General features: G+C 41.1%; 1 protein-coding gene across 1 annotated transcript; it reads left to right on the forward strand.

Moving 5' to 3' along the window:
• Window positions 1–54: 54 nt before the first annotated feature.
• TAF1A (TATA-box binding protein associated factor, RNA polymerase I subunit A) lies at window positions 55–13152 on the forward strand (the record flags this gene model as incomplete). The annotated part of the gene is given in 12 exon segments (XM_080615011.1): window positions 55–250; window positions 1588–1757; window positions 2954–3067; window positions 4277–4475; window positions 5211–5341; window positions 6030–6188; window positions 7247–7313; window positions 8514–8634; window positions 10325–10485; window positions 11985–12102; window positions 12104–12124; window positions 13005–13152. Coding segments are annotated over 12 exon segments (1542 nt in total). The 5' UTR covers window positions 55–117.
• Window positions 13153–15615: the final 2463 nt, after the last annotated feature.

Below are 15615 nucleotides of genomic sequence, written 5' to 3' on the forward strand. Positions count from 1 at the left end.
GGTGGGCGCTGTTAAGCCGAGCTCTGTTAGGGGTTGGCTGGCTGTTGGTGCTCGGCTGTGATAGCTCAGGATAGCCGGCGGCTTCCCCGGTGGCGAGGTCTGATACCCGGGTCAAAGATGGCCGCTGCCTCAAAGGTGAACGGCCTCCTGCAGGAGGATGGGGTGGTGAAAAGTCCTGCCATGCCTGCCAGGAGAGCCCTGCTGCCGCCTCTGCAGCTGCCCTTCCTGTCGCCGCACTTCGACCAGCCGGGTAAGTGCGGCCCCGACGGCTCCCGCTTGCCCCCGCACTGCCGGGGCTCCCCATCTTCTTCCCGCCCTGCTTCGGCTCTGAGGGAGGAGCGCTCCGCTGTGGTTGACCTGCTCCCCGCCCTTCGCGCTACCCATCGGTCTGCTGCTGAGGAAGGGGTTGGGGTGCCCGGTGCGAGATGCTTGGAGGCGGCATGAACGCTACTAGTAAAGTAAGGGCTGATGAGGTGGCTGATGACAGGAGCTTTGTGGCTGCAAAGCCTTTGGAGAAGGTGTTTCAAAATGGCTTTGTAGTGAAGCTTTACTTCAATCCTATCCACATCGTGTCACTTCTCAGCAACTTGCTACTAAGGAGGCATTCAAAGCCAGATTGGACGGGGCTTGACGCAGCCTGGTTTGGAGGACGGTGTCCCTGCCCGTGGCAGGAGGTTGGAACTGGATGAGCTTTAAGGTCCCTTCCAACCCAAACCAGTCTGGGATTCTGACTTACCTGTAGTAGCCATGCTCCTTGTATTTAATCTTATGGTATTTACCGTCGGGTTTATTTTCTTAGCGCTATGAAACTTTTGAGGTTAGAAATAGGTATGAAGACTAAACTTGTAGGTAGGTTGGTTACAGGTAGTTTTGTAGAATGCACTGCAATAAAACTACTCCAAACCAGTGTTTAAGTTATCCTTTGCCTATAGCATCTAGGTGATTCAGTGAGCCTTGCATGGCCTTTGCTGAACGCTCTTAAGGCTTGAGCACTGTAGGGGGCACGTTGGACCATGGCATACAGATGTGAAAAGAGGTTTCAGTTTTGTGCTATAACACACATTTGAACCAGTATCTGTGTAAAAAGGTCAAGTGGTTTCTTTCCAGCCTTGAACTCAAATGAGAATAATTCTCTGCATTTATGTAGTGGGAGCTGCTTAGCCTTTGGTACTGGAGTAGCCTGTTTGTATGTGTGCATGCAAATCTTCAGCACATTTAGATCAAGATTAGTAACAGAAGAGAGTGGTCCCCAAAATAAAACAAACTGCTGTGACGTTATCAAACCATCATGGTCTTCTGTGGTAGGGCAATAGTGTATAATATTTGGCTCTTCACTGTTTCAAGTGTCTGCAGCTGTGTGCTGCTCATGGAAAATGCCTTTTCATATTATATTTTCAGCTCTAACCGTAATTGTGCTGCCCCTGGAGATTAGTAGGTGTCCTTAATTCAAAAGCCAGGTAGCTGAAGTTCACTTTCTGTAGTGGCTGAGAAAAATGGTACAAGAGGGAGACTGAAATGATAGGTGCATTGTTATCTGAATAAGGGCTGTGATAGTTGTGGACTTGATTGATTTGTTTGTTTGTTTAGCATCTTCTCATGAACACAAGTTAAACTTCAAGAAGAGCAAGAAAGTGTGTTTAAGTTACATTCAGGATGCCATGCTACAGAAGCAATGGAAAAGGGCTGCAGAGTTTCTGACCTCCTATATTGAGTCACTAGAGAAAGACTATTCCACAGAATACATGGGTCCATCAGAGGTAAGCCAATGTCCTTACCAGATTTCTTTTGCAGTTGGAGAAATACTTGCAAGAATCTTCTGTAATACTTCAGGACTAACATTTATCTGAATTAGCTAATCTCAGGCTCATTTTTTTTCTGTTTTAAAAAGTATTAGAAATAAAGCCAGAAAAGTTGGGCAACTTTTATAAACTAAGCTATTTTCTTAAAAAAAAATAAAATAAAATAAAAAAAAAAAAAAATAGAAGCTTCCAAACCCAAATAAGCAATTATTCAGGTGCTGATGTAGAAACTTGTGGATGGCAGGCTGCAGAAAGTCCTCCAGCCCTCATCCCCAGTAGTGTTCCAGGCACCATGCTGTCAACTCCCCACAAGTCTGCCTCTGCACAGGCCTGCTTCTGCTGTGAGATTAACCAGTCGAGCTGGAGTTCTGAGGTCTCACTTTTAGGTGTGCTAAGAATCTGCAGTGCTGTCTGATGTCTTTTCTGACAGAGGGGAAAAAAATCCTGACTTCGCTTGATATAAGTTACCTCCATCAGGAGCATATCTGTGAGAAGTCATTTTAAAGGAGTCCTCTGAACCAGAAAAGCAGTAAATGTGTTTGCCATTGGCATGCCATCAGACAGAATCTGTTGGAAAGTTAGTGGCTTATTTAGGACTTTACCAGCTCCTACAGTACTTGCAAAACAGGTGGCAGATACTGAGATAAGAGCAGGAGGAAAGGGATCAGAGCCTTAAACAGACTGAGTACTTGAATATGGCTAATCTGCTGTAATATTTGGTTACATTGTCTAGGCAGACCTTAAAAATACAAATGCATGTGGATGGGAAATTACATCTAATTGGAAATAATCTTTATTACTAAGTTCAGAGAGTTATGTATACCTCATGTCTCAGTGGAATCATATCAAAAGAAAATATAACTTCCTTAGTAACAGCAGGGGAACCTTCTGACAGCTGCAGTTCTCATAAGCTTTGCTGGAGAGCTGCATTTGTAATGAGCAACTGTGAAGCGCCCTCTGAATGACTGTAAAAGTCCTACTGGTGAGTATGTAGGTTACTATAGCAGTAGATAATACTTAGTATTTTTTATTTGCAATTCAAATGCGCATCTTTTTTGTGTGCTACAGTAACTATAAATTTGATAACACTGTGTATGTGGTGACTTGCCAGTTTTGTACCAAGATTGTTTCTGAATCTCTCTTCTCATTCATAGATGATTTGGAGAATAGGAACTGAAATTTTGTGCCATCATTCCAATAGCAGCATGAAAGAGTTCAACTCTTTCATGGAACAGATGAAGGTTTTAGGAGTAAAAAGGTATTTGAAGGTGAGTGTAGTTAATACAGGCATGTTGATTTTCCACGTTTAGCTGGTCACTTAATTGAGTATTAGTTTCTGAATCTCTCTTTTGAAATATATTGCTGACAATAGCATCAAAACCAAAAGATAACACATTTGAGTTACCAATTGTATGATATTTTAAGGGTTATTCTGTACCTAACTGTATTTCATTTGGTCTGTGTGTTTGATCACAGATGTGTATTGTCAGTCGTTAGAAGTGCCTAGATCCTTTAATCTTTGAATTTGAAACAGTTAAATTCTTTCATGTGTGCCCCAGTAACATCAAATTATACTTTAATACTTGGTAAGCTTAGCTTCTTGTCCTTAATTTGGTCATTGTGATGCTGACTAAACAGCTATGCTTAATTTTTGCTTTTGTTACCCATTAACTTTTCAAGTAGCTAATCTGTGTACAAAACAATAGGCCTTATACTGTGGAGCCTGTGTCACCCACGGGTGACACCGTGTGGTGGTGCCTTCAAACCTGTATTGTTTTGGTTTCCTTGACTGTTTCTTGCTTGGGATGAATCTTCTGTCTTTCATTCTATCGTATTTGTTCAAGAGCTTCAACTGAAGCTCTGTGCTAGAGTTTATTAGAGTTAACTAGAGGTTTAGACTTATATCCAGTGCCGAATGAGCATGATAGGGTGGTAGGACACCCCTCTTTCAGGTGTTCTGCAGTTGGGTAACCACATGGAAGATCAGCAAAGGTAACTGGATTCCCTCAAGTAATTTCTGGGCCATCTTAAATAGGTACAGCACTTGTTAGCAACAAGTAGGTTTTAGAGGCAACTGCTTTCTGCTGCCTTGCCAAGTGTCATTATCTACCGCCTCATGGATCTTAATCTATGAAGCAGAAATTATCTGTATATAAAATATGCCTTTAATTACTAATGTTTCTCCAACATCTTCAGACAGGAAGCATTACGTAGGTTCTTGGCTCATTTCCCTGCCCCCAGTGACACTTGTATTCTCCTATTCCTGCATTTTTCTCCAAAATTCCTTATAAAGATAATGTTTGGATAAAAAGTGTAGAATGCTTTTCTAATTAAAATACTTTACTGCCCATGTTTGCAATAGTTTATATGCATGTCAGTAATGAGTCTCACCTTTCCCTGCACAGCTGTGTAAATCTTTGCTGTATTGCTGAGAATTGCATTTGTGCTGTGAAATGCTGTGTCTGTTTGAATTGCAGGTTTGCCTAGAGCATGCCTTTCACCTCCTTTGTAATGGATTCATAGATGAAGCTTACCAAAACCTGTCCCTGGCAGAAAGCTGGAGGTATGGAGAACAAACAGTCATTCAGGATAAAGAAATGAAACTGATTCAGGCTTACAGGGGACTGTTGGACTACTACAAGTGGTCTAAGCAGAAGAACATCTTATTAGAGCATGGTAAGTGTTATTGCTTTGAGCTGTAAACTTGCTTGCATATGCAGACACTATAGCTTGCAATACCTTTTCCTTTACTAGACTTCAGAATTGGATGGTAAATAATCCTGTATCATAAATGGTGGTGCTGAAATGGCACAAAGACCTGCACTTTCCTGAAATGTCCTGAAATGCTGCTCTGAAGCATTTTCTTTCCCCCACTGAATCACATTTCTTATATCCAACCACCATCACCCGAAGTAATGATCAAAGGAATGTATTTACTTACAGCAGTGGCTTAATAAGTGTGTAAGCGCTTGACTGCTGCTAGAATTTTGAGTGCTAGGAAAGAACCCCCATAACTTGTGTTTGAATTTCAGTTTCTTAAAGGCATGTGAGTTGCTACTTGTGTGTGGCATCTAATTCTGCATATACCTGCTGACTGTGTGTTATCAGTTACCTGGATCTCTACTTGTTTCTGTGAAAACTAAGTACTGGATTTGGTTTATTGACCTTGTGCTGGTAGCATCTTGTCTTCAGATACTACCTGTCATGTCCCATAAGTTGAAATTGGGTGATAATAAATTTGAATGGAGAGCAGTGACAATTTCTTGCTTCAGTACTGAGGAAACTGTGGCCTCTCTTCTTAAAAGCTGACTGTAGTCCTTGCTTAGCAAAATGTCATGATCTTAAGTGCACCACTTCAAGGTCCCTTTGGATTAGCAGAGCTAATGGTGGCATTCTTCCATGTTTTGGTAGGTGAGGATGGATTTGAAAACTTGTCTGTTGAACAGGAAATGCACAGTTGCTTTCGGAACGCAGCAGTGAACTTAAAGGAGATTATTAAAATACCTGGAGTCTGGGATCAATTTGTGAAATGCTATGTGGATGTAAGGGCATGTTTTACACTTACCTTCCTTTTGTGTTTCCTTGCCTAACTTTTATAAAGATGTGTGTGGATGACACCAAATGTGTACATGTATCTTACTGGCTTTGATTTAGAGCACAGTTTACTCCTGGTAGAACTGCAGAGCCTGTACAGTGTACAGAAAGGACTATCTGTGCATTGCCAAGAAAAAGAAATAGCTAGACAGCTTGCATATTTTGGTTTTGTGATGCTAGGATAGAAAATAACTGCTTAGAATTTGTAATTAAGAAATAAAGTTAATCTTGAATTATCTTTGAAATTATTTACTCCTTGTAAATGTTGGTAAGTGCTGACTGCTCTAAGCACACCTTACAGGATTTTGCTCAGTGCTGCCAAGTTCTCTCACTGAGCATTCTTTAAAGATGTGGCTACTTCAGTGTATTTCCAGTGAGCAAGTGCTGGTAATTCTTTGACAATTAAGTACGTGCTCAAGGAATTTTCTCCTGTAGCAGCTTCTATGTGTGAATTTCCATCCATGTGGGATGAGAGTAGCAAGTAAAATGAAAATACACTACTCATATTCTTACCTAATATGCTGCACTCTTAAATCCAGGCCGTGCTATTGGATTGTTCTGTGGCAGCCCAAAATGTGTTATGAGAGTTTGATTGCTAATATGTGGTAAACTAACAATAGACTTAACTTCCCTTAGTTGTTGGAGTTCTACGGAGACCATAATGAAGCCTGCCAAGTATTACATGACTATGCCTACAACTCCAAGTTTCCTGCTAATCCCAATGCTCATGTTTACCTCTATCAGTTCCTGAAGAGACAAGGTGAATCAAAGAAATCACTCATATCTGCACTGAAGGTATATGTTCTATAGTAGATGCAGTCCATGGTCACTCCTGTTGCATGCTGGTCTGAGAGTTTGGTTCAGTTGTAATGTTATTTACCCTCTTAAATTCTTTTTGGGAAACAGAGGGTTAGAGGGGAGTTAGTGGTAGGGATGCAAATAATGAACAATATCCTTTGCTGTCTTTGAATTCAAGTCTTTGTTTTGCCTTTAAGTGATGCATTATATAACTTCTTAAAGTCAGTAAGTAAGCTCAGAGTGTGTTTACACGGTTCCAGAAGTCTGTATGAGCAGGTTTGTATATAACATGCACTGATTTCTGTTGCAGCTTGATCTTTGCAATGCTGAAGAAGTTATTAGATGCCTGCTCTTCCACACATTGCAATTAGTTTCTCTGCTTCTGTTCACTGAGCTGTGCACTTAAGCTAAAGTAGAAGTCAGTGTCTGCTGATGTTGGCAGACAAGGTCTTCCTGTATTAAGCTTTTCTACAGTTGCTTTTAAACTCCTGCTTTCCTTGCCCTTGCTCACTGATCTTAGTAGCTTCTTACAAACAATGTTTTGCAGTCTTGTTTTGCCACTTGATGGCACTAAGGTGCTTTTGTTAGGGCAAAGCTTTTAAAACTGCTTCATAACGTTTAGACTTTTAAACTTTAGCATAAGGAATTGTGATATCTTATATCACCTACAAGATAGTGACAAATCAAAGAAGTGATCTGTGATCAAATGCACAGAGCAGTATACAGGGGAGCTAGAACTGGCCTAGGAAGGAAATACTTTTGCCTCCCAAAATGGGGACACTGGATATGGATTTGGGCTGTTCCTTGAGCATGTTGTATTTGTCACATGCAGTCATCAAGGTATTTCATCCATTGTATCAGAGTAGGGGCACAGATGTGCAAGATGAACCTAGATATTCATTCTTTATATTAAGGCACTAAGGTACGAGGTTGCTTATTTTTCCTCACTAGAACCCCCAGAGCACTGGAGCCTGTGCTTCTCTTGAGTGGGAAGAAGTCTGCAAAAGTTTTCACATTAAAATAATGCATCTGGGTTTTGTGGTTTTCTTTTTCAGAACTTGTATGATACTGTTCCTTCTCATGAACTGATGATAGATTTTAATCTCATGCTTCAAAAATCAAGTAAGGCTTCAAATATCTTTGTTCTTTTATGTTAATCTGAAATTATTTTGCAGCCTCCTTTTTGCCTTTTGAAGTAGTTTTGTTTGTTAAAACCAACCCAAACGCCCAACTTTCCAATCACAGGAACCTATAAGTTGGATGTGTGAGCAGGCATTTACAAACTTATTTAAACAAGTGCCTTTTTCATTTTAAAGGTTGATCAAAGCAAACTGTCATAAGGCACAGCCAGGAGTTCAAAAATAGAATCATAGAATGGTTTGGGTTGGAAAGGACCTTAAGATCACCTATTTCCAACACCTTGCCAGGGTCCTGTTCTCTTTCTGGAATCTCCAATGTATTGATTTCTTTCTCTTCTGAAGGAAATGAGATGGATCTGTGCTTTAGTTCATTGTTGCTGATCAAAGAACAAACTCTTCCTCCTCTTTAAGAGAGTTTTATCTTTGAGCTGGTAGAAAAGTCATCACAGTTGGAGACTGTTTTTTCCATGCTGATCAGTTGTAATCCATGCTGTCTGCTTGTGACCTGGTATGCAGGTCAGCAGATTGGTCCTTGAATGAAGATTTTTCTCTTCTCTGCTTTTTTCTTTGGGAGGGGAAAACCCAACCTCCTGGCTGAAACCTCCCTTTTTCTGTTCACTCATGACACATTTGCCAACTTTTCGTAGCTAATGAGTTCAACCTGAATTTTTTTGAAGAAATTTATACTGATGAATGCAACTTTTCCTACTTTTACCTGTTGTGGTACAGCTCAAGTGTTGTTTTAAGAACTCTGCTGATATGTAACTACTGCTGTGAAATACCTGGTTTTATTGCTCCCAGATCTGATCTTTGGCACCTCAGATTTGAAGTGCTCCAGAGGCACTGTTTGCTTCCTGTGGGAATAACATGTTGATTAGAAGCACTGGGCAGTGAGCTTTGGAAACAGTGACTGTTGTAAACAAGGCAGTGTGAGATAAGTGAGCAGTCCTGTGTGTGCCTCTTTGAGTCGGCAGGATGGGAGTAGGGACAGAGTGTCTCTGATACGAGTTATGCTCTAGAGCTGGGATGTATTCCTTCTTTTTTGCAAGAGAGAAAGCAATGTTGGGAGCCCTCAGTGTTAGGGACAGTAGGAGGCAGGATGGAGAACTTTCACTTGTTGCCTACTGATGAGTTAGTTTAGCCTGATGTAAGTAACTTATTATTCAGCCTGATCTTTTTCTAGAGAAGAGGAAAAAACGTCGACTGGGGCTAGAAGTTATTTTTGCAGCCTTGGATTATGCAGGCTGGAAGGAGAATGTAAAAGCATGGAGCTGTTTGGCAAAGCAGCTGAAACGAATTGCAATGTAAGTACCTCTGATGCAATGTTCTAATACCAGTGTGCCAAGTCTCTGTGTTTGTGCAATTGATATAGTGACACTCTGTAGCCTTTCTCTTGCTGCTGGTGATGGGCAGACTCGTGCCCCATACTGAGTTCAGTGGCGGTGCTTGGCTGCAGTGTGCTTTCATTGAGAAAAAGAATTGGAAATTAGAAATTATTGAGGAGAATTCCAAATTTCCACTATTGTGATTGGCTGAAAACTGTTAGTTCAGGTTTGGGGTTGGTTTTTTTACCAGGTTAAGTGTTTATGCAGGAAGAGTTACTCAGATGGTTGGGTAGCATTTTTTGCCCATCACTAATGTCCCTCTTTTGGGGAGGGGGGAATAAGTTATTGAGCCTTCTGCTCTGTTACTGTGTATGCATTATTTGAAGCTGGTTGGGGAATTGCTGGACAACAGTAAGAGCATGGCTGGTACCATAGAGACTGGTGTGTTGTGTGATGCTGGTAACTGTTACAGAATGCAGCCAGTGTAATTAAAAGCTGAACCAACGTGCCTGGGGATTGATGTATCTTGCCAACACTGACAGTCATGGCCTCTGGCTTCAGAAGCCATCTTGGGCAATCTGTGCCTAGAAGGCCTACAACATCTAAACTTTATTCTGACCAATGAGCAGGGTGTTGTGTTTTTTTCAGCTCTATATATTTTCATTAAATTAATTCAGAGCTTAATTTGACCCATTTTGCTGTTTTATTACTACGTCCACTTCAGCATAGAATCACAGAATGATTTGAGTTGGAAGGGGCCTTAAAGCCCATCCAGTTCCAACCCCCTGCCATGGGCAGGGACACCATCTGCTAGAGCAGGATGCTACAAGCCCTGCCCAACCTGGCCTTGAACACTGCCAGGGATGGGGCAGCCACAGCTTCTTTGGGCACCCTGTGCCAGTGCCTCAGCACCCTCATAAAAAGAATTTCTTCCTGAGATCTCATCTCACTCTCCTCTTTGTAAGGTTAAAGCCGTTCCCCCTTGTCCTATCTCTACATGCCCTTGTGCCATCATCAGTTTGTCTACTGTTAAGGTCCAGAAGCTAGTGAATTACAGCTAGGAGTGTTGTTGCACAGAGCTAGTAAAACCAGTATGATTCTCTATCTTTGCCTGCAGTTTTGTTTTTGAAGAGACAACTTCAGATGATCTTGAAATACACTGGACGTGTTGATAATTTTATGGGAATACCACTTCCCTGTTATAGGTAGTTTCTATTTCAAAACGCTTGGTTTAAGGTCTTTATTGCCTAACAAGTCTTGAAATAAGTATTTGGGATAAGTTAGTCTTTGAGTATGCATAGAGTAACACAAACCTTTTCTTAAAAACAAGCCAACCCCTTCATACTACTAATCTGTTGACAAACTTGAAGAAACTTTCTCATTAATATTGACAAACTGGCACACAAGTAAAGGCTGGCTTCATTTCACACCATAATCTGTGTTATTGCCAAGTCTAAAGAAGATTGCTGGAGTTCACCTTCTGCCTCATTAGTGCTGCCAGGGATTATATAAAGTTGTTTCTGTTTGGTGGTTGTCTGCAGTATAAGGTCTGTGTGCCTGTGCTGGCAACTTATGACACTTGTAGCAAGTTGATTATAAAATTCAGTGTCTCCTAATCATCTTTTGATCCCAATTTAGGCTTTTCTGTAATTTTTTTACCTTTTCCCAGGTCTGAGAAACATTTTGACTGGCTCAAGCAAGAGTGGAGCTCCAGAAAGGACTGGTGGCCAGCCTTCCATTTTAGCCGTTACTTGGGAAAAAGGAATTGGCAGGAAAATCAAAGCCTTTCCTATGAAAAAGCTCTGGTGGCTGGAATCTTATTGGGCAAGGGTAATACTAAATGTTCTTTCCTTTTCACTGCATAGAACAGAACTAATGTCTAGTTCTAGCCCTAATCAGATGGCATGCAGCTGATCTACTTCTTGGAAGAAATGCAGTTTCTTCCTTCTAGGAAAGATTGTCTTTGAAGCATGAAGAACATGAGAAAAATATTCAGAGTGGTTTGATACTTGACAGTGAGGCATATTTTGCATCCTGGTTTAGAATTCTGTTTTATCTGTCCTTGTTGAGCAGCCACAATACTATTTATCATGTTTTACCTTCAAACCACAATGTCAAACATGCACAACAAGTTCCTGAGTGAATGTTGTTAGGGTTTGCTTTGCTGGACACAGCTTTGGCAGTTTCTCAGCAAACACTGGGGTCAGTAAGGACCATGGAGGTGGCATAATGTAGGAGGAAAGGGGTGGTGGTGTCTTGAGTGAAAACCACCAGCAGTTTGGTAAGATCATGACCTCTTTAGTAGCATTCTTTTGAAGTGCTGCGAAACCCAAGTGGAGTATCAGGCCAAAAAGCAGCTGCTACACTGAGAATAAGAGTATGGTGTGGAGATGATGGTTTGTTCCCTGGTGTGAACTTCTGGTTGATAGGCAACTTGCTTGTCACCTTTTCTGGAACTTTGTCTTCTGGGCTTCATAAAACGATCTCACCTATTGGAAGTTTTTTGTTTTGTTTTTTTTTTTTTTTCTTTCAGTAATTTGTTATCAAATGTCCCCCAGTTTTTATTTCCAGATGGTTAATTGTTCCAGCTGTAATTTTCTTTAATGCAGTTTCTATGCTTACTGGTGTCAACACAAGCTTCTATTTTCCTTCTCCAACAAAATAAGTTCATGTAAGAAATCAGTGCTGCTTTACATTGTTGATTTTACTTTCTTATCTACGTGAAGAGCAAAAATTAAAGAGAAGAAAATATTCTGTAAGATGCAGCATATGGTTATATAGAATCACAGACTGGTTAGGGTTGGAAAAAACCTTAAGATATTCTAGTTCCAAACCCCTGCCATGGGTAGGGACACCTCACACCAGACCATGTCGCCCAAGGCTCTGTCCAACCTGGCCTTCAACACTGCCAGGGATGGAGCCTTCACCACTTCTTTGGGCAACCTGTTCCAGTGGCTCACCACCCTCATGGTAGTGAACTTCTTCCTTAGATCTAACCTGAACTTTCCCTGATCCAGTTTAAACCCATCACCCCTTGTCCTATAAATGCAGAATGTTTTCTGGGTCAAATGAGGATAGGTTATTTAAAGCTGCAATTATGCTCCAGTGTGCATAGAACCCTGTAATGGTTTGTGTTGGAAAGGACCTTAAGATCATCTAGTTCCAACCCCCTGCCATGGGAATGTATTGGATTATTTTATTACCTTTCATTATTGAAATCATTACTGAAAACTTCCTGAAATGCTTGCATGTTATTTAAACAATGACTGCATTTTGTATTTGCTTATATCATGCTATAACTTACAATGCCTTTCTGTTTTTCCCCTTAGATGACAAGTACTTTAAATACATATCCCATCAAGGCTGCAAAGCTCAGATAAAAAGGTTTCGGATACTGAAGAAGTTTGTGAATAAGCACAATCCTGTCTACATGAGAATATCTGATCTTTGAGTCTTCTGTACAACCTTGGTTAGAAGGCATTCTTAAGGTTCTTGTGCTTTTTCATCTTTGTGAAACTGACTTCTGTAGCTGGCATTGTAGAACTTCTAGACAGCACCTATTGACTCAGGACTAGACTTTAATATATATCTGTAAAAAAATGCTTTAGTTTTTATTTATTTTATAATAAAATGAATATAAATCAACTGACAAGGTTGGGGAATTTCTTTAAGATTAGTCCCATATTTCTGTATGAAATGCAGACAGTATTGATTTCCAATACATACTGAAAAATATTTAGCTGCATGGTGTGGAGTTTGTGTGTCAGCAGTATTGTAGGCCTGATCCTCACGTTTAGGTGCTTAGGTAGTGATTTAAATAACTGCTGAGATGTAGCTTAAAATCCATTCAGGACTAGCAGTAGCATTCATAGGTGTAGTGTCTTAACCTAGGAGCATTAAGCATGTGATGCACTCTGAAAACACCTCACCCTTCAAAGGTTACATAGGTTGCTGCTTATAACTGATTGTTTCCTGAAATCTGTGAAAAATTGAGAGGTTTTTTTGTTCATTGTATATAAGAATTCCATGTTGTGAAGATCTCCTGCAGCATCTTTAAAGAGATGATGCACTTCAACGTATCCAAAGGCAATTTTCCATGTGTCCAGTTAAGGGCTTGTTTTCATATGACTGGTAGGAGAGTTAAAGGTTGCTGTAGCTGCATGGCTGCATAGGGAAGCTAGTGTTGCAGTGATTTGAAAGAGCAAAGGCACAGAACTACTGCAGACTTCTCTACCTGGTGGGAAGAGACTTACTGAATCTTTTTGCAGTCTTGCCTATGAGGTGAAATATGCAGTGTTGGTGTGTTTGGAAAGCAAATGTTAATGTGTTATCACAAACTGATGTTCCAGGTTGCTTGAAAACAACAACAAAATGGTTTCCAAATACTACTTCTGTTTTAATGACAGGTCTGTAGAACTCTGGTGGATGAACTGCTTGAATTATTTCTGGAAGTCAAATAAAGCTGTCTTTAATAGTGTGGTGGTAGTATACGGATAAGTACAGCTCTGCTTCTAAAAGCTGAGTGTTTATCTGGGATTTTAGGCTGGGTTAATATGGGTCTCATGAAATGTGCCTTAAGACAAAGCGTCTTAAACATTGAGCTATTTGCCATACCTGTATGTTGTACCAAAAAAGGCTATTATTCCTTGATCCTGACTTGTGCTGTTGTGGTGTTTGCAGTTTTGACTCCCTAAGACAGCTTTATTCTATCATAGTTGGGTTTTTTTTTTCCTGGAGATCTTCAACAGAGCTTTGACTGTTTTAATGTTGATTGTGAGGTTTCAGAACACTATTGCCAGCATCCTATAAGGTGTCCAACACCCCTGAGAAGCAGTGGCTTCCCCTGAGTCTGAAAGGTGATCCACATTGTTGCTCCCAGTGACTCACCTTGATGGGTTTTCTGCCTGGACAGTGCAGCTAAAGCTGTCCTGGGAGGCAACCAGGCAGGGTATCCCTTCCCTGGAGTTCTTATTTGTCTCCCTGCCTTCCTGCTCTGCTCCTTGACCTGTAAAGATGGACCTTTGGTGGGCTGGTGACACTCATATGATGGGCTTGGAGCATCCCAGCAGGGTGGTATTTGGGTTTCCCCTTCCATTGTATCTTTGTGTTCCTTCATCGGCATGCAGAGGAGCTTTTATCATAAAACCTAACACAAATAGTATAAAAATGGAATGCTAGAGCCCCTGCTGCTTGTTGAGAGCTCTTGTGTCATTTCCCTTCTGTCCCTTAAGCTGCTTGTAGGAGATGTCTGCCTTGCAGCAGCTCAGAAACCATCTATCGAGGAAGAAAAGTGAAACAAAGCAGCAGAAATTGAGGTGGAGGTAAGAAGGATGCTGTAAGGAGAATAAGAGGACAAAGAGAAGCTTTATGTCTTTGTAAAAGCTGTTAATCCTTTGTGCTCACAGCTTTCTCCTGTGACCTCTGAAAGCAGGATTGCTGCCAGGGATCCAGTTCTCTCCTGGTGCCAGAACTACTCTACCACAGTCAGCAAACAGAAGAGCAGCACAGTCCCAGCTTTCATGTATCTATCTTTAATACTGCTCATTGCTTTCATGTCCTGCGAGAAACTTGCTCTTTCCTGACATCACAGTACTTAACACGTGAGACAAACCTGCACATCACAAGTCCTGAGTGAAGTTTCTTGTGCAAACTATTCAGAGCATACTGGGTTTTCAAGCCTGTGTGTTGTACTTGGAATATGGTAACTCTGAGTGGATCAGAGTATTCTGCTTTGGCTCCAAATTCTGCTCTAGGTTGGGGTTTCTGACAAATTGTGGTCTTTATCCTCTGAAGTGTAAAACTTCTGTGAGGATTTTCAACCCCCTTCCATGAAACAAATAGCATGTCTTTTCTTTGCTGTTCTACTTTATGCTGAGGCAAGGAACTTGTTCAGAGAATCCCATTTTCTGCGCAGACCCGGTATCTGGTCTGTTGTCCCTCCATTTTCCCACCTCTTGTTCTGGTATTTTTAATATTAAAACCTAATGTAATAAGAAGACAAAATTACGATTCACTTCAGCTCTACTCTGCTTTCCCTGTCATGTCTTCCGTGCTCCTGCTTGTGCTTCCCTGTTTCAAGAGTGTCTTTACTGATGTTCAAGAAAAGCAAGCTGATGAAGTGTCAGCTGCTTTTTAGACCATGCCAACCCCATGTGCTCTATCCCTCTTGCTTTCCCCCACCAGGTTCTCAGGCTCTCTGTATTCTGAGCAGCTGCCTCATTCTGGAGACCGTGGCAGGACTTGCCTCAGCCTTCAGAGCAGTGTAAACACATTGTCAGCACAGAACAAGTGTCTACCTTACCCTTGGAGTACTCCCTGTGGAATCGGAGGATTGATGTGTTATGAGCTGGTTTGAATTTACCATTCTTCAGGGATTTCTGTTACTGGTGTTCTGATCTGCAATAGTAAATGAGAAGTTCCACTTAGTCTTTTGTTGCATTTAAAGAATGGCTGGAGGTGGTTTGTTGGCCAAGCAAAACCAGACTGCCCACTGCAAGGAGCCCTTGGATAATGTAAGCAGTAAACTCTGTCTGTTCTCTCATTGTCAGAATGTGCTTAAGGCTATGCTGGCATTTCTGCCCTCATCAAGAGTGCAGCAAGGAGTGTTCTTGCCTCCTGGTCAGAAATATCCAGTAACTAGTAATGTCAATTACCCCAAATTGCTCTGTAATGCTAAAGGAATTAAAAGTATAGGGAATTCTCAGGCTGCAGTTACAAATGAGGAGTAAACAAATATCCTCACTGATCCTGTTTGTTGTGGCTTCAATATAAAACAATTGCTACAGGACACTAATGCCTTAACTTCAGTGATTGTTTGCAAGGTATGAGAGCAATAACTGAGATATGCTTATGCTTCAGCAGATTTAAATACTCGGATTTAAAATGCTTTATCTCGTGACAGTGCTGAGTCTTGTGATTGGTGTGTTTCCAGTTCATTGAAGTCTAAGCAGAGACAGGATT

Source organism: Psittacula echo (genome assembly GCF_963264785.1).
Source record: "Psittacula echo genome assembly, chromosome: 4".
NCBI lineage: Eukaryota > Metazoa > Chordata > Aves > Psittaciformes > Psittacidae > Psittacula > Psittacula echo.